General features: G+C 41.4%; 3 protein-coding genes across 5 annotated transcripts in view; 1 reads left to right on the top strand and 2 right to left on the bottom strand.

Moving 5' to 3' along the window:
• Positions 1-10,064, bottom strand: part of ehmt1b (euchromatic histone-lysine N-methyltransferase 1b) — a 48,239-nt gene extending 38,175 nt beyond the window's left edge. The window contains exon 1 of one of the 3 annotated variants that reach the window (XM_028601278.1): positions 9,923-10,064. Coding sequence is in view for 2 of the 3 variants with exons in the window: in XM_028601275.1 (XP_028457076.1) it covers positions 4,040-4,078 (39 nt within the window). In the remaining variant the exon portion in view is untranslated. Of the gene's footprint in view, positions 1-4,039; positions 4,268-4,315; positions 4,378-9,922 lie in introns of those variants that run through there. The other 2 variants (XM_028601277.1, XM_028601275.1) reach the window with 2 other exon arrangements.
• ssna1 (Sjogren syndrome nuclear autoantigen 1) lies at positions 9,295-13,193 on the top strand. The gene is made up of 3 exons (XM_028601279.1): positions 9,295-9,675; positions 11,949-12,148; positions 12,943-13,193. The coding sequence occupies exons 1-3, from the start codon at positions 9,624-9,626 to the stop codon at positions 13,033-13,035; spliced, it is 345 nt and encodes a 114-aa protein (XP_028457080.1). The 5' UTR covers positions 9,295-9,623; the 3' UTR covers positions 13,036-13,193.
• Positions 13,194-16,246: 3,053 nt separating this feature from the next.
• Positions 16,247-19,893, bottom strand: part of tprn (taperin) — a 32,383-nt gene continuing 28,736 nt past the window's right edge. Inside the window, exons 3-4 of the mRNA XM_028602225.1 lie at positions 17,267-17,391; positions 16,247-16,395 (exon numbers count right to left, since the gene is read on the bottom strand). Of these exons, the coding sequence (XP_028458026.1) occupies positions 16,333-16,395; positions 17,267-17,391 (188 nt within the window). The 3' untranslated portion in view covers positions 16,247-16,332. The remainder of the gene's footprint in view (positions 16,396-17,266; positions 17,392-19,893) is intronic.

Here is a 19,893-nt window from a genome sequence, read left to right as displayed (position 1 = left end):
AAGATTAGATTAAACTAGATTAGACTGGCTCAATGGGTGTACATTGCTGGGATAAAGCTTGACACCCTCATTCTCCCATTTTCTGGTCGCCAAGAGTTGAAAAACGATCAACTTTGGGTAGGACCCAGCCACCCAATCACAATGAAAGAGGGGTAGGACAAATATCACAAAGACCAACCCTGCCATCCTACACGTACAAATGCTTAACGACAATGGAGAAAATATTAATACTGGTGGCCACATAGACTGGCGGGTGCTTATTCTTTCTGTTCCCTTCATCAAAATCAAGGGCCAGAGCAAGTAGCCTACGCTACCTTGTGCAGACAGTCTTCCTTCCGGATATTCTGTATCACAGCAACCGGATGCAACCAAAGCGTCTCCACTGGAGAAACGCAACGCCTCCAAAGCGCTCTCAAGTTCTTGATGGTGGTGCAGTCCCTGAGTGACCAGGAAATCAGAAACACCTGTAGTGCAAAGCTATATAGGAGCACTGCAGTTAACAATGCCTTACCTCAAGCTGAAATGTATACTTTTTTTTAGTGAAAATATGATCATTACTGGGAAGGTAAATTATGACTGGTACTGTAAATTTACTGTTAAAGAACTCAATTTAACGCTTATCAGCCTTTGGGTAGCCATTTGCTATCTGTCTGACAATGCAAATGAAGTCTCCACAGGTGCTGTGGAGTAAAGCCCAATTTATGGTCCTTAACACCACAGGTACGTACGTAGGTACTTGTAGATACGGAACCTACACCGTAATCTAAGTCACCTGACGTGCACCTCTCAAAAAAATTTAACTACGTGCTTGGTATTCCCCCCTACTCATTTGTGTTCTCCTTCTCCACTTAAACAACATGAAATCAAGGAGAGGATTAACTTTTCCTGCTACTACTTTACGACTGTAGCCAGAAAGCACATGGGAGACACTTTGGGGAGAAGCTGATTCCCTGTCACTCTCTCACTCGCTCTACCACACACTGCCCGCGCATACACACATGCCGGCCCTGCTATTCTCAAGAGATACGCTAGATACAGCTGGGCAATATATCGATATAGTGATATGAGACTAGATATCGTCTTAGATTTTGGATATCGTAATGTGGCATAAGTGTTGTCTTTTCCTGGTTTTAAAGGCTGCATTACCGTAAAGTTATATCATTTTCTGAACTTACCAGACTGTTGTAACTGTTCTATTATTTGCCTTTATCCACTTAGTCATTATATCCACATTACTGATGATTATTTATCAAAAATCTGATTGTGTAAATATTTTGTGAAAGCACCAATAGTCAACACTACAATATTGTTGCGGTATCGAGGTATTTGGTCAAATATATCATGATATTTGATTTCTGCCATATCGCCCAGCCCTAACGCTACAACAAGACACCAGCGCACAAGTATAAACCTCAGGCCACTTGCGTAGGCTACGGCATACACCGTAAGCTCTGCATAGAGCCCCCGCAGAAGCCCACTTAAGGTTTAGCTACTAGGGGCGAAAAAAAAAAAAAAAAAAAAAAAAAAAAATCGATACAGCAATACTGTATCAATTCACAGACGCCAAGTATTGATCTTTTATTATACATGTGTTGATCAGTTTGTCTGCTTGACAATCTGATTTTGCAGCAATAAAATTGAAGTGAGATGAACAAACAGAGAAATGCATCTTTTTTTAGATAAAACAGATGTTAACAAAGTTTCCTTTAGGGGACATCATTTGAAATTGGGAAAAATTTGAAGTTGGAAAAAAGTTAATGAATTGCAATATATCGCAGAATATTGCAATATGTTAAAATTTACAATAATATCGTATCGTGACATAAGTATCGTCATGATATTGTATCGTAAGGCCCGGTGATTCCCACCCCTACTAGCTACACCACTAATACATTCTGGGATAGGAGAAAAAAAAAACGATCTGGGTTGTTTGAATTTCTTCAAACCAATCACAATCGTCTTGGGTGGCGCTAAGCTCCCGACTCAGCAACGGTGCCTCTACAAAATAGTCTCGGGAAGAACCTTGTTTTCGTGGAACATTTGCACAACACAAAAGAAAACACCACATACAATATTAAATTAACTGTTCACACAATACAGTACAGTAATGTGAGCTATTTAAATTAGCTGGATCCATGGTTAAACATATTTGCAGAGTAAAGTAAAGGCCGTAAACATATTCTTTGTAAATCTGTACGATCATGCATCGAAAGAACAAAGCAGGCCTGCTTTGTTGAACGATCCAAATTTTCTTCTAAACTTGCCATTTTCAGCAGCTTGCTGGCTCCGAAGCGAAACGGATTTTAAAGAGAACACACACACACACACACACACACACACACACACACACACACACACACACACACACACACACACACACACACACACACACACACACACACACACACACACACACGAAGGACATCTGGCACGTGGCTCAGGCAATTATCCTGGAAATGTACTTCCGTTGATCCAGACTACACAGGAAGTAACACTTTTCAACTTTCTTGGTTATTTTAAATCAGTGAAATCAACAGCAAAACCTAGATTGGTAGAACATATATTTTAACTTTTAACTGTAATGGCTGACTGAAATAAATAGTGGCTTTTACACAACCTTCTGTACCAAATATCAAAAAAATAGTTATTTGTATTATTATTGGTTAAAAGGCCTAGATCTATGCATATGTACAGTATGCATAAGTTTGTATGAATAAAGAGACAGGTAGACACACACACACGTAGATAGATAGATGTGTGTAGCTAGCATTTTCTTCATAATTATCAATCGCTTATTAACGTTTTGGGCGATTAATTTTCAGTCAATCACCTCATCTACTGATTGACCAACCGATTCAGCAGGACTAGTTATGCCACTACTTCATTGTCAACTGTTTCCATAGGGGACTGATGGTGACGTTGTGACGTTCATTTCAGGCACATGGTTTCTAAAAAAAAAAAAGAAAGAAAACGAAAACGTAGTTCCATTTTTCAATGTTTCAATGAAAATCCATTGTATTAGGGAGGAGGTAGAATTTTAATAGACATATCTAAAAATATCAACAGATAAAACCAAAACTATCTACAGTGTTTTTTTTATTTACGTGAACTGACATTTTATGGCACCCATTGTATCTGTGTCAAATGCATCAACATACCAGACAAGACAATGTTATGAGTGCAAACGGAAGAAGCTGCATAGCTGCTCAGTGTCCCACACCTCAATACACTCCCAGCACTGCTGAGCATATTATCATCTCAACGCTTCTCAAGCGACCTCTGCCGAACAAGACTGGATCCCGTCTCTCAAAAAGAAAAAGAAACTAAGACTGAGGACTCGTGCATTTTCACACTTCTGTACCATTGTAGCCAAGCGATCACTTCCATCAGTCCATCTTTACTGATTAAACTTTAACAATAAAAAACACAACAGTGCAACTTGTTACAGCTAGGATAGCCCTGGACTGCTTTAAAGCGACGACTGAAAGCCATGGCCGTAACTGCAGATACCAGCTAGCAAAGACAAGCCTCCGGCAGGAGAGTTATTCCTAATAAAAGTTTAATGTGAAAAAATAATTACGCAAAGAGCATCAGAGCCGGTTTAAGAGCTGGCGCCATATGTTTACAGTGGGAGGTTGGATGTTGCCTTCATTGACTGCATCAATTACCATGTAGCTAACAGACTGCACAGCATAAGATGATATAACATTATCAGCCGGGAATTTATAAGTATTGTTCCAAACTACATAGAGACTAGCCTCTCTCGTTTAAAAAAAGATGTTCACCTCCAGAATCAGTTGTTGTGTGGATTTGAGCTTTGAGAGTATGTACTGTCTGCTAACTAGCACGGCTGCTAGCAGCTAGCTAACACAGCAGTGTATAAATTAGGCAACAACGTGAGCCGGTGACAGACAACAAAGCTAAAACCACGAATAACGTCGGCTAAAAACGCATGCATATCTATCCGCAGTTTATTTTGAACCGCTAAAATTGGACAGAAGCAGGACAGTGACGTGAACCAGGACCGTGTATAACTAACCCGTAGAGCAGAGCCCCACAACGCGCCCGGACGGACCATTCAGGTTCCGGGGCGCAGCATCTTCCTGCACATTCAGTTGCCCTCCGGTCCAGCACAATAGCAAGAGACTGCGGGCTGGCAGCGGGCAATTTACGGAAAAACGACACCTCGACATCGACAATTCGGCCGTTTACAAGCGTGGTTAAGGCTGCCGGAGCAATACACATTCCCCAAGCCTCGGAAAAACATTGTGGAAAAGTAAAACAAGCTTGGGATAGATAACGCTCACACACTCACCTCGGGTCCAACCGAAGCCATGGTGCCTGGACGTTAACTCCGCCCACCCGCGAACACGTCACATATACTGATTTGCAGACGGTGTAATATCACACCTGGGAATATGATTGTCAATCCTTATAATATTAATAATAACCCCATAGATATTACGACCGCAAGAAAGTGAACTATGTGATGAATAAGTAGCCCAGCCACAGCATTCAGACGTACTGAAAAAGATACATCTAATTAGGTAAGTTGCAACAAGCATCTTTGAAAGGCAAGGCAAGGCAGCTTTATTTGTATAGCTGCACATTTCAGCAACAGGGCAATTCCAAGTGATTTACATAAAACATTAAAGAGCAGTTAAAAACAATTAAAACAAATTAAAATACGAGAATAAAAGTTACAGTGCAGCATAAGAAACAAACAATTATTTAAAGAGAGGCAGCATCAACAAGAAAGGTCTTCAGCCTTGATTTAAAAGAACAGAGTTGCGGCTGACCTGCAGTTTTCTGGGAGATTGTTCCAGATATGTGGACCATAAAAGATTTAAAGAAACAAACCATTATATCATGAATCCAATATAAAATGCAAACATAAATAACACATGAATAGAACAGAGCCATGTTAATGTGATGTGTAACACCTTTCAGTATCAACACCTCAAAACACAAGTGATGTGTGTCAACTCCATCCCCACAGCACCCATCCTTGTTAAGGAGGGTAACCACTTGAGTTTGTGGATCTGGGCAGTCTCATCAGTAAGGTACAGCGGGGCATCCAAAGACATTAAAGCAAGGCTGGGAAAGGCTCAGGGGGCCTTCTCCCAACTCTGTCGCATCTGGAGATCAAAACAACACAGCTTTAAAACGAAGACGCTCCTATATAACTGCAATGTAAAGTAGGGCTGGGCAATATGGAGAAAATCTAATATTTTTTACCAAATACCTCTATATCGATACCGATATTGTAGTGTTGACTATTGGTGCTTTCACAAAATATTTACACAATGAGATTTTTGATAAATAATCATCAGTAATGTGGATATAATGACTAAGTGGGTAAAGGCAAATAATAGAACAGTTACAACAGTCTGGTAAGTTCAGAAAATGATATAACTTTACGGTAATGCAGCCTTTCAAACCAGGAAAAGACAACACTTATGCCATATTACGATATCCAAAATCTAAGACGATATCTAGTCTCATATCACGATATCGATATATCGATATATTGCCCAGCTCTAATGTAAAGTCTGTTCTGCTGTACGGCTCAGAGAGCTGGCGAGTTGTCAAAAACAGACATGAGGAGAATGGAAGTGTTCCATAATGGATGCCTCCGACGAATATACCAGATCTTTTGGCCTAATAAGAACTCAAACACTGAAATGTACAAGAAAACGGGAAGCCAGAGCATCACCACCAAGGAGATTACGCCTGAGATGGCTAGGACATGTGCTGGGGATGGAGCAGGACCACATCACAAAAAGTCGCCTTAAGATGGACACCACCTGGCAAAAGAAAACCTGGGAGGCCTAAAACCACCTGGCGCAGAGCTGTGACACAAGAGCTGGAACAGAAGAACCTGTCATGGGGAGAGGCCCAACATGCTGCCAGGGAACCAATGCAATGGAGACTGCTCACTGAAGCCTTATGTCCCATAGGGGACGGAGAGGAGTAAGTAACTAAGTAACACCTTTGCTTTTACTACCATGGCAAGTCAAAATCAAGACCAATTCATGTAAATGCTTTATTGGGCTTCTCTACATTAAGGACACTTTTTCTTTCACTTCTATTTCATTACAAAATATTTATTTATTTAAGAGATCAAGCTATTACACAACTGTAAGAAAAAATATGATGAACTGTGGGTTGTTTATGGTAAGAATGAAAAATATGAAATGTAAGAAAGACAGAATTTCATAAACAATCTATACTCTTAACGTGAATAGGGAAATAATGGTAGGGTATACATTTTAATGTAAAGCACATGAGTTCACTTGTAAATAAATGTGCTATACACAGTAGTGGAAAGTAACTAAGTACATTTACTCAAGTTGCAGTGCAAGTTTGAGGTATTTATTTGAGTTTTTCCAGGACCATTTTCTGGTACTTTATAATTCTACTCCACTACAATTCAGAGGCAAATAGAATACTCTTTACTCCACTACATGTATTTGATAACTTTAGTTACTAGTTAGTTACCTTGCAGATTCAGATTATTATACAAAATATAAATCAGCAAATACATTATAATGTAAACTTGTCTGTCAGACTATTTGGTACAACTAGCTAACTTGCAGTTTTCTGCTGACAGGTGTTTAAATTATTTTGACCACCCCATTTATACCAACCTGTGTGCCGAGTGTGGTGCAGGCTAAATAACAGAGAACACCTTTCCTCTAACACAACACAGCACAACAGCACCACAAACCACATCCTCCAAAATGATCATAACGTTGAATCAACACTGCTCTAAAACTATTTTGACAAAAACTGAAGATTAGTACCTTCATAAAAAGGTATAGAATGTACTGCAGGACGGTTGTATGACTGCAGTAGTTGTAGCTATAGGTGGACCTAATAAACTGAGCGTGTTATAGTTACAAGCTATACCTACAGTAGCCGTATAGCCTATGTGAAGTATAGGCTAATTAAAATGAGTCCCAGTTCAACATAGGGCTGGGCGATATGGAGAAAACTAGATTTCACAATATTTTTGACCAAATACCTCGATATCGATATTGCGATAATATTGACTGTTGGTGCTTTCACTAAATATTTTCACAATGAGATTTTAGATAAATATTCATCAATAATGTGGATATAATAATGAGGTGGTTAAAGTCAAATGATAGAACAGCTAGAACAGTCTGGTTTTAAAACCAGGAAAAGACAACACCTATGTCATATTACGCTGATATCCAAAATCTAAGACGATATCTAGTCTCATATCACGATATCGATATACTGCCTAGCCCTATGTTAAAGTTGTGCACACATTAATGCATCAACAATAATATTGTTATTCAGAAATGAGCCATTCTGGATCGTGGGTTCTTTTGGAACTTTATAATACTTTTCTTCTTTTACTTAAGTAACATTTTTAAACATGACTTTAACTATTTCCACATTGCGCTATTGAGACACCCCAAAAGTTGATCTGAAGCCACACAAGGCTTAGAATGAGGAAGAAAATATTGGACCGAGTGATTGAAAAAGATAGAATGAAGATAGCCTACAGTCAGGGAGCATCTTTTCATTTTCACAGACAGGCCAAAGGATCCGGCAGCTGATGCAACAGGAGCATCTGTGGTAGTCCAGGGGCTGAATGTCGAGCTTTGCTAAAGAATATCCAACAACAGCACAGCAATATGCTTTGATGGCAGTTCAATGCATTGAACACAGTCGACCTTGTAAAATAGCCTACTGATATGTAGTGACTCATTGTCGGCAATCCAGAAGTATTGGGTCTGTTGCGAGTAGGCCCAATCTAGTTTATGAAATCCTGTCAGCATTAAATTGAGTATAACAAGGAGGGGCAATGGGGTTACTTTCTTATGGGGCCAAGCATATAGGCTTATTGGTATTCCCAGCAATGAAAAGGCAGATATTGGCAAAGGAAGCTGTTAAAATGAGATTTTATAGAAAATAAACACAAAACTATCTAAATATGAAGAAAAAAAGTACTGTAAATAAACCAGGAATGGCAACAGCAGGCTACTGGGAGTAGGAGACAAAAGGGAGGGACGTTTATTAATTTCAAAGCAAAGTGGGCATAGTCTACTTAGTACTAAGCAAGGGAGGGGATAGGAGGCCGTGGTGTAGTCTACGTGATACGCAGGTATACGCAGCATACCCACCAAGAAATCTCCAGGATTTCCATATACCCACTTAAAAATGTGCGAGTAATGTGACAGCAAACTAAACTAACACTTCAGAACATGCAGAGAGACTCAGGTCAGTGATGTGAAAGCCCCCTTACTGCTTTATATTCCATTATATATTTTGAATGTCATCTGTGTTTTCCTTCTCAAATAGGCTAAATAAAAGGTACCCTAAATTGGTGTAAAAAAAGGGTATCAGAATGCAGGAAAGAAATCGTTGACGCTCAAAATAACCCTTGAGGGAGAACACCCAGACCCCACACTTTGATATGCCCCCTTCCCTCCCACAAAGGCCCATTCTGAGCCAGGGAAAAATAAAATTATATACAGTATATATATATATATATATGTGTGTGTGTGTGTGTGTGTGTGTGTACAGTATACCCACTACAATACATTGGACTAGGGCTGGACGATATGGAGAAACTCAAATATCACAATATTTTTGACCAAATACCTCGATATCGATACTGCAACAATATCGTAGGGTTGACTATTGGTGCTTTCACAAAATATTTACACAATGAGATTTTTGATAAATAGCCTAATCATCAGTAATGTGGATATAATGACTAAGTGGGTAAAGGCAAATAATAAAACAACTTACAGCCTGCTAAGTTAAGAAAATGACATCACTTTACTGTAATGCAGCCTTTAAAACCAGGAAAAGATAACACTTATGTCATATTACCATATCCAAAATCTAAGACGATATCTAGTCTCATATCACAATATCGATATAATATTGATATATTGCCCAGCTCTACATTAGACTACACCACTGATAGGAGGAAACAGGTTACACTGACCAGAATGAGAATGGGACACAGCATTCCGAACAGCACATTACAGCTTACATCTCGGGGAAGCACCCAACCGGGGTTATAGAGCAGCGGCAGAGACGGTAGACATATAGGCGATGTGTGACATGAAGATATGGGGCAGAAAGAGTAAGTTAAGTTAACAGAAGTGAGGAAAATTGGATTGACAGAAGTAAAAAAATATCCTAGAGTGTGGAGGGAGAGACAAAGAATAAAAACGCCTGTTTGACATCTTAAGAGATTGTGGACTAATAAAAAGGATAACATATGAAGATGACACAGTAATGGTTGAGCTCCAGATGGAGGCAGCAATGCAACATTGCGGATGCCGGCAGACGTTAGAACATCACCAAAGAAGAAGTTAGAATAGTACCCTGAACGGCACCAAAGAAGAAGAAGAAGAAGTGGATCAGTTGTCCGGGAAACCCGCCATGTACGATCACTTCTCTGTGGGGAGGCGCTTGTGTTTTTGGATACAAAAAGAGACAGATGACAAGTTAGCCGGCCGCAAGAATTTCGATAACAAGTAACACGCTATCTTAAGCGGTGCCTAGCCGCGGTTAAAGCTCATAACGTTAGCTAGCTAGTTAACTTAGGCGGACGTCAGCTAAAATCCAACATGACCCAACAAGCTGCTGCTCTGCAGACTTACAACAATGAACTTGTCAAATGTAGGTAACTTTAACTTATTTATCTTGTCAATGACGTGTTTGTACTAGCTAGCTAGCCACTGAAAGTGGTGTGATGCCCGGTGATTAATGTTAACGCGACGGGGTGTGCAGAGCTCAGTAACGTTGTCCCTTTTGAATAGTGTCTAGCTAGTTAGCTAGCTAACGTTAAACTGCAAAGGTGAAGCCGCTTTCCTGTGTGTCCGGATATGTTTAATTTAAAGATACCGTTGGCTCCCAACATACTCACTTTGTAGGGGGAGGGGGTAGTAACGTTAACGTCCAGACACCTGTGTGATGTTGGGCTTGTCTGTTCTCCTTCAACTGTTCCTAAAGCTTATTTCGACCGGAACAGGATACACTCTGGTACAATGTGATTAACCCTTAACACATTATGCTGTGTCTATCACCTGGAAATCCGCCTTAAACCCTATGCATGCATTGCAGGCCACGTTAGTTCAACTGAGGGCTAACAGGCTATCATTTTTTTTTTTTTAAACTTGAAGTAGGTTTAACAAATGTGTTGGTCGTTTCCCCCACCCCACCTCCCAAAAAATAACAAATGTACAGCCAACGTGTTTTTACGTAACGTTAACACTTGTCACCTGTCAGTTGCTGGTTAATCTGTTTGTAGTCTGCGACCTTTTGGCAGGGTGCCAGACCCAATTTAAAGGTGTTTTTAATTCTATTTTTATGATTGGTCAAAACAAAACTGGTCAAATGTTTAAAACTGTACACTAGCGGTCAAAAGTTTGGGGTCACTTAGAAACGTCCATTCCACTCCATTATAGACAGAATAGCAGCTGAGATCAGTTGCATTGTTTTTTTTTAACCATGGCAGCAGTTTTCAGATTACATTTCGTGCTTACATCATTGCAAAAGGGTTCTCCAATGTTTTCTCAGTTAGCCTTTTAAAATGATATCAGATTAGTAAACAGAATGTGCCTTTGGAACATTCGATGAATGGTTGCTGATAATGGGGCAATGTAGATATTGCATTAAAGATCAGCCACTTCTTTCTACAACAGTCAAGAACCCTTTGGCAATGACAATTTTTTTATTTTTTTTGTCCCAATCAGTTAATGCAGGCGCACCCCAAACACAGTATACAACACATGTGTTGTTTGCAGTAACCGTGTTTCCTCTATGTTGATTTTGTAGTGGCGGCCCACCACGGCAAAATTTCTGCCACCACCGTATCCGAAATAGGGCTGTACAAAAAATGTAGTCGCGAATGCCTTTTTAAATGATCCTGCCGCTCACATTGCAATTTAACAACAAGTAGATAACTATTCAGAGGTTATTGGGCCCGTCCAGTTTAACTCCACATCTGGTGTGTTGATGTAGTTTGTTGTCCTAGTTTGTGCAGACCTGCCCCCACTGCTAAAAAAATCAATCCTAAAGAAACACTGCAGTAAGAGTTTCCAATATGAGTTTGACTTCAGAAGTGATATGACCTCATGTTCGTGAGTGTACGTGTTTCAAATGGAATTTGGGCTTTAGGTTGTTAAAAGTTAACACAAATTTAATAATTACCTGAGATTGTAATACTAATAAATAATAATTTGTGTTTGTGCTAGAGCTGCGACTAACAATTGTCTTAATCAATTAATGTGTGATTGGATGAATCATTTAACCTATTAAATCCTGATTTCCCAGAACCCAACGTAACGTCTTCATGTTGCTTTTTTTTTCCTCTGACCAACAGTCCAAATCCTCAAAGATATTCAGTCAACAATGATATGAAACCGAGAAAAGCATTAAATCTTCACATTTTAGAAGCTGAAACCAGATTATTTTTTGGGGCATTTTAGGCCTTAAATTGACAGGACAGCTGAAGACATGAAAGGGGAGAGAGAGAGAGGGAATGACATGCAGCAAAGAGCCGCAGGTCTGAGTCCAACCCCGGCCCGCTGCGTTGAGGAGTAAACCTCTACATATGGGCGCCCGCTCTACCAACTGAGCTATCTGGTCGCCTGAAACCAGACCATTTTTGTCATTTTTCCTGGACAGGTAGCCTAACTAAAAGCAATTAACCAATAATCCAACTTTTTTTTTTTCTTTTTTTTTAATGTTCTTTTCTGTTACAGACTAATCCATAACTCTGCCTAATCGTTTCACTACTGATGCACTCTTTTGATCTTCGAGTGATTTAGAAATGTGCATAAATACTGATATTTTTCACACCCAGGCATGGAGCCATCCGTCGCTGGCCCCAGCTGCTCCGGCGAGGCTCCGGTGTGATGAAGCTTTTTTTGTGTGTGTGTCTCCGTCAGGTATTGAGGACCTGTGCTCCAAGCGGGAGGAGCTGAACAGCCAGATCAAGCAGGAGGAAGAGGAGAAGGAACGGCTGCAGCACGACATCCGCGTCCTTTCAGAGAAGCTGAGCCGCGTCAACGAGAGCCTGGCGCAAAGACTCGCCGCCCGCGCCACCTTCGACCGCACCATCGCAGAGACCGAGGCTGCATACACTAAGGTGTGTGTGTGTGTGTGTGTGTGTGTGTGTGTGTGTGTGTGTGTGTGTGTGTGTGTGTGTGTGTGTGTGTGTGTGTGTGTGTGTGTGTGTGTGTGTGTGTTTTGGGCGGGGGGCGGGCACCGAGAACCGGTTCCAACTTGGAATCGTATGAAAAATGACCATTCCATCGAATTATTGGAATTGTTTGAAAAAGTTTGGTTTTGAATCCGATCATCCGTTCCAAATTGAAAATAAAAAAAAAAAATTTAAATAAAACACAATTATCTTCGAAATAATATGTTCCGTCATTGGGTTACTTTGGATTGAAATATCATGAACACAACAAGAAATGATTCCCCTTTTCGCTGGGGACCCCCTGAAACACGCTCAAGGACCCCTGGGGGGGAGGGGTCCTCGGGGCCCCACTTTAGGAGCCACTGGATCAGCCTAAGCAGATACGATTTAGATATAAGGCTGGGACAAGCTACCAAATATCCTGACTGTACAGCCTGATACTGTACAGCATGTGCTTTTCCAGTCAGTGACGACACCATCCTGTTGTCCTTCTGCAGCAGTCTTCATCTCCCACAGGCACATCCCGCTTACTGATGCCGAACCCCCCCCGAGCCCCCCCCACACACACTCACTAATCACTTCAAACACACACGCCAAAGCTGCTCTTATTAAAGAACAACAAAGACAGTCAACAGTGCCTGGCCTCCTTTTTAAATGACCTTTACAGTATAAACCAAAACTGTCAGCTATATGTTGTAATCTTTTTACTTCTTCTACTTCCCCCCCCCCCCCATCTATAGATCTTGGAGAGTTCCCAGTCTCTTCTGAGCGTCCTGAAGCAGGAGGCAGGAAACCTGAGTAAAGCCACAGAGCCGCGGAGAAAGGCTCAATAACGCCAACGACAGGTCACTGAACTCTGGGTTCGACCTCAACAGCGACCCTCGACTCTGCACTTTTAACCGTGTTTGTACTCCACTCTGGACTCATCGGGATAGATTGGATTGATTTATTGTGAGTTTGTTATTCTAATAAATGTGTTTTCTTACCACTACCACGACTCTTTGGTTTGGACCAAACAGACACAGGGGCAGACTTGGAATACGTGCTACGAGGCCGTTGGGGTTTTTGTTCAAGAGATTTAAGATGTTACGTATATTATCTCCAGTTTTCACCTCTGATCTCCCTCGCTTACTGTCAAATGTCAAGAAAAGCTAAAATGGTGTTTTCTCATGATGGAAATGACACGTAGACAGTATTTGTTCAAGTTTTCTATTTATTGAGCTTTCATTTTTGTACAAGTGTGACATCACTTTGTTATTTTTTTATTATTATTAGCCCAAATCGTTGACAATAACTTTACAGTAAGCACATCTGCTGCAATGTAGATTTACAGACGAGTGGGAAAAGTAAAGGTGGGGGTGGGGGGGACAAGATGAAGCTTCTACCACAGAGTCGCTACAGGGTGACCAACACAGACTGCTCCCTTTGCAACAGGAGTAGGCAGCGTGAGGCCGCACGTACGCGTCAGAAGTCAGGTGGCGTGGGTCTACGTCCCGCTGGTGGCCGTCACCGTTAGTGGGGATTTCCCACGTTTTTACTCTCCCTTTTTGGTCCTTCAGTTCAGACAGACAGGAGAGCTGAAGATTCCCACTGAGAGTTGATGTCCTCTTTGGGCTTTTGGACATTGAAGGCAGCACTTTAATACAGATGGATCCACAGGCATGTCATTGGACCACAGCAGGTCTGAGTCTGGCGCTCTATACGGCCCAAATTTAACTTTGCAATGTATTTTGGGTCTTTTAGCTCCTTAAATTACATTACATCATGTGTACTTCACTTTTTTTTTTTGCTTTTTCAAGCAGCCATTGGTTTCCATTCATTTCCTCATGCTATGGAAGTGTCTTTAGTCGACTGTTGAGTTGTGTAATCCCATCGCAGTGCGCGTCAAGGTCTGCGTTCTTGTCCGTTCCGTTTACACTACATGATGATAATGTTTATGGCAATATGTGCAGATCTTGCAGGATATTTGGTACTGACAAGGTCTGCGTTCTTGTCCGTTCCAAAAAAAAAAAGTTTATCAAAAGTACATGATGATAATGTTTATGGCAATGTCGTTCATGTGCAGATTGATTTCAAATATGAAACTGGTGGAAAACTGCTGGAATAGTTCAAAAATACATTCAGACTCCGAAACCACAGTTTGCAAAACTAGGGCAGGATATTTGGTACTGACTGAAATGTGACTATAACCACGCTAAAAAAGGACTGGGGGGGGGATTTGTGGGGTTAATTTCAGGCCAAATATGAGGACCTGGACCTGTGTGGAAAACTATACACTTGGGATACAGTTTGTAGCCAACAAGGCCGACAATCATAAGAGTTTTGATGCAAGGCTCAGATTCCTAATCTTGATTCTTTTTAGACCATATGATTCAAATGTCCAGTTTTCAACTAATTTGAGAAGTGTAGACCAAAAAAAAAGTGTTAAAGTATCAAAAGTATAATTTTGATGTGGAAACGTAGGTGTGAATGAATGAATGAATGAACGTGAGGCCGTTACAGCAACACTTTAATCACTTGGCATTAGGAGTTTAAAAAAAAAAAAAATCATCTGGAAAACTTGGTGCATTCTTGTATATAAAACAATCTTAATTAATAAAAAAAAAAAAAAAATTACATCTTTCAAAAAACACACATAATCTTGCATTCGCTCTCACACAATCATGCCACATTATGAATGATCATTAATGGTTGTTCTGCCTTGGTTACTTCCATGGACCGGCTTCTTTCTCTTCGTGGAATGTCAAAGTACATGAGGTCCGACTGGAAAACAACAACAACACGCAAAAAACAAACACGTCCACTTCCTTCCACACCAGCAAAATCAATGTGTCTTTACAAAAAACAGGGGGGGGGGTTTGTACATGAGCAGGTCTCAGACATGCAAACTTCAAATTTAAGCAGGAATAAATACACAAGGAGCCAGACTACAAAAAGGCGACAGCTGACAGCTTTCGATAAAACGGGACACACAACCACCTTGATAGAGCAAACACAGAGACATTCTACAGTAGGAGGAGTTTTTGTTTGTCACCAGCAATACGGACGTACAGACATTGGCCAAGGTCACTTTTTCAAGCGGGTTATCAGAATCAGTTGCTGACTGACAGAAATGACCCCCCCTGGGGGTGCATATATTCCCCCCCCCCCCCCTCCCTTTGTCACCAAGAAGGGAAGGTGTGTGTTGAAGTTTGCTTGCTGTTGACACTCTTCTACTGAACATCCAGCAGCTTTAATACAGGCAGAGGTTTGCCAGGAAACATACAAAACAAACGGAGAAAAAAAAAAAAAAAAAAGGCATACAGAAGCTTTACAGTAAAAAGAGAAATCTAAACATGCAGGTAAAAAAAAAAAAAAAAAAAAAAAAAGACAAAGAAACTACAATTGTGGCACCCTTTCATCAATTTTTTTGTGTGTGTTTGAGTGTGCCAGTGATCGACACAAGCAGACACTGTTTCCATGCTAACACTGAACCACTGTCACCGTGGCGTTACCTACGCGCGGGCACTGGCGGCTTCCTGTTCTTTTAAAAAAAGGAGTTTGGTCAACATCTCCCCCAAAAAAAAAAAAAAAACCTGAAGCAAATGTTGAAGTCGGAAGCAAGGGAATCACAGGAGGGACGGGGGGGGGACGGGACGTGAACTTCTTCCAGAGTCTGGCGAAGGAAGGCAGACGTCTCTCTAGATTTTGACAATCGATTAGATTCTGTCCGATATGTTGTCAGTGAGGGAAGGGAAGGGAGAGGAGGAGGGGAGGGAGGGAGGGAGGGAGGGAGGGAGGGAGGGAGGCTGACAGATCAACTGTCCAGGATGCTAAGGGCAAACACAGTCCAGCTGCTTTTGGATTCTTTGCGGCAGGTCAGGAAGAAGGTTGGGAATGGACCACCTGGCAAAAAAAAGCTCATCTGCTGTGATATGCGGTAGATAAGGTGGGTGGTGGGTGGGTGGTGGGCTCCGTGGCAGGAGATAAGCCAAAAAAAAAAAAAAAAGACTAAATACTGTGTTTCCTGTCTGAGCAGGAAGATGTGCTTAGAGACGGCTGGAGTGTAGAGCTGGAGGCAGGTCAGGCTGGTCCCACGGAGGGAGGGGGGGGGGGGGGGGTGCTACGGTACAGCTGATTGGTCCCTCTGATCAGAAGTAAAGGGCAGGCTCGCTGCTGTAGTCCGACAGGGAGGAGCTGTCTGCAGGTGTGAGCTGAGGAGAGAGGAGACATTTCAATTCCATATCTGGGTTTTTCCTGCATAGAGACATTTTTTGCCGTCATCTTTTGTCTTTCATTTATTTTCAGTACAAACACAGTGCTGAAAGGATTCATTAGCCAATGTTTTAGACTTTGAAAGACCCTTTTTGCTGCTAGTTAGGGTGGAAATTAAGACCAATATTTTTATTACAAAATGAAACCATATTCTAACAGTCGGCATTACTTGTTTCATTTCTCAATACTATAACCCTGCACCACAAAAACTACAAAATTAGGACCTTTAGTCTGAATTGAATAAATAAAACTGCATACTTAAAAAGGCACAATCCATAATCCATCCATAATGGAAGGGGAAAAGGATTGCTCCACCGCCCCAAAATCAAAACACTAGATGGGAACCTGCTGCCAATCTCAATTTTTTGGCATTTTAGGCCTTTTTTGCTGAAGACGAGAGAGAGAGAGAGAGAGAGAGAGAGAGAGAGAGAGAGAGAGAGAGAGAGAGAGAGAGAGAGAGAGAGAAAGGACATGCAGCAAAGGGCCGCAGTTCGGAGTCAAACCTGCAGCCGCTGCATCAACAACTAAGAACCTGGGGACCACAATCCCAAACTGGCAGTTTGATTTTCTGTGTACCGAATTGTTTACCTAAAGTAAACTTCTTTGACTTTTATGCACATCCTGTCTTTTGTTTTGTTTTTTTAAATATTAGTTTTTCTAAAAAATCCCAATCTATCGCCTCACGCACACTATCGAAATATATTGCAAAATATTGAATCGTGACCGCATGTATCGCCAGATTCTTGCCAATACACAGCCCTGGTACAGAAAGGGTGTGTCTGATGAACGGAGGAGTGGTCTCTCTCTCACCATAACTTCCTCTGTCATCGGTGTGTGTTGGGAAGTGGCGTCCTCCTGGTAAACGCTGTCGTCATGTTTGTGCTCCTGCCAGGCGCTGAAGTCCACAGAGTGCTTGGGAATGTAGCTGGAAAGGTCTGCAACGCCATAAAAAGACATCATCTCTTAGTAACTTGTTTTTCTCCATGCGTTGTTGCCACTATTAAACCCTCATTCCATATAAAATTATATCTGGTATACTATTTTGTTTTGAAAGTAAATTGCAAAGTAATTTAGTCATATTTCAATAACATGGAAAACCTAGCAATAGAAACTACTTTTTTGAAGTAGTAAGTGAGCTGATGAAGAGAAAATGGAAACAGAAAACTCCATTTGAATGTGTTTCACGATTTGTCCAGTAGAGGTCTCTGTCACCATACCTGAGGCAGAGCCGTAGATTAGAGACACATATGCGGCTCTGACCTAATGTTGTCTGTCTCTTGCACCATGCACATGAGGGTCGTGATGCTGACATAATAAAGAAGCAACGGCCTGATCAGACAACTCTGATATGAGAAGAAAAAAAAAAAAAAGCTTGTTTAGCTTCAAATTAAATGTCTCTCCTCTTCATTCGGTTTTCATTTGAATTATTCCCCTCATTTTCTGAGCAATTTAGATCGTCTTCATGTATGTCGGCACAGCTCATTATCTAATTATACATTCCCAAATTCGGTAATGCTTTACTTGAAGGTATCTACATAAGAGTGACATGACACAGTCATGAACACATGAACCCTAAAGGCCCTGACACGTCGGACAGTCTGGCGAGGTCAGCGACTCGCGTCTGTTCGTTGTGTTCCGTGCCCTTGGCCTTCATTTGGGCCGACCTGACATGTTGAATCGGAAGGCGGGCAGTCGGGCTCAATGGCCAATCTGATTGGTGGAGTGCCTGACTAACGCCTGTCAAAATCTGACGAAAATCTTTTAAACGGACCTTTGTCGATGTGAAATGAAGACAGATTCAGCAACTATACGGACTATTTCTTGCTTAAATGGTTTTCAGAAACACGCTTCGGTGTGTCCCGGGGAACTTTTTGGACCCTCGGGGAGCCGACTGATCAGTCCGACTGCCTTTACTGCGGACGGTCGGCCATCAGGTTGGTGTGTCAGGGGCTTAACCCTAACCCGAACTTGCCATGACAAAAAACGAATGACACTTACTAAAAGAAGCGTTATGTCATAAATGTTTATGACTTGTTCATAATGTTTATGACATTGATATGTAAAGTGTAACCCCAAATTCTTTGTCACATAATATTTGTTTTATGTAATTGTACAGCCAAAACCACACAGTTCAAAAATGACAACACATGCTCTCCATATTTAGTCCAACGCCAATCACTGCCCATCAGCTTTAAGAAGGGTATTTTCTATGATTGTCCAACACAACGTGAAAAAGGGGAACCGTGGCTGAACTCTGAGTCTTAATGAAAAGGGTTGGGTGGACACATAAAGACGTTTAAAATACCACAGAACGCAACTGAAAAATCAACTCAAAAGCCCCCGTGACTCAGCCTCAGCTTAAAAGGGGAACACCAGCTGAATTAACAATTCCAACATGTTATTGCAGCGGCCTAGGAAAATTCCGGTCAACGTTTGTGAACATGATCTACTCTCTCTTAAAGCCGGGAACCAGAGAAGTAAGTCTCACACTTGTGATGTCATCAAGGCACTGATTTTGTTTTCTTTTTTTTTTTTTATACCCAGATGAGTGTCCTCAGCTCTGAAACCGAAAATGGACCCATATACCCAGAACATTCCCCCTGGGGTGCTCTCAGTGTCATCTACAACAGCTTTACCAATTCATTGTCTATGGAGCGGTTCCAGACTTTACACTTTGAATTTGAGAGTTGTTAATGTTTACTTGTATTTGTTGGACTGTCTTAGACCATAGGAATAACGCATAAGAATTTAGAAAATGGGCTTAGTTCCCCCATAGACAGCTAAAGAAATGGACACAGCGACGCCGTACTGTACCACGGAGACCAGTGAAGGATATTAGAAGCACTTTTCCGGTGATGGCCGAGCGTTACTGTGCAGCCTCCAACTAACTTGCCGACGTAGATGTGACGTGAGCAACCTGTCTGAAAGTTGGAAGTGTTCTGGTAGCTGTGCCAAGAGAAATCTCAATCATTCCCAATCTTGCAGAGACTGGACAGCGTAGGTATATGTAAGGAGATAACAGGCACAGGCTAATTATTACTAACTAAAATGCTAGTTAACATTAGTAATTAAACGTAAAAAGCTAACATGAGTTGAAACTGCCTGCGAGCTTCTCCTGTACTGTACGGTAATTTGTCTACTACGTGACAGTAAGTCGCGTCGCGTGGTTATGACAATCGCTAGCCTATTTTTACAAAAACGTCTGCTACGGAGCCATAACGTGAGATACAAGGTAATGGAGCCTTTTATACATTGTCGTGTTTCTTTAGAAATGAACAATGGACAAATAGAGTCTTTAAACGCTTCAGATGTAAAGTTATTCGCTGTCAAAGTGACGCCAAAATGAATGGGAGTCAATGGAATGCTAACTGCGGGTGAGTGCTTGTTAGCATCAAAATGGCTCCATAGGAGGTACGCTTTGCGGAGGCTGGCTTACC

Source organism: Perca flavescens, chromosome 16, assembly GCF_004354835.1.
Source record: "Perca flavescens isolate YP-PL-M2 chromosome 16, PFLA_1.0, whole genome shotgun sequence".
In the NCBI taxonomy this organism is placed as follows: domain Eukaryota; kingdom Metazoa; phylum Chordata; class Actinopteri; order Perciformes; family Percidae; genus Perca; species Perca flavescens.
The sequence above is the reverse complement of the archived record's forward strand: the minus strand, read 5'-3'. Positions and strand labels throughout refer to the sequence as shown.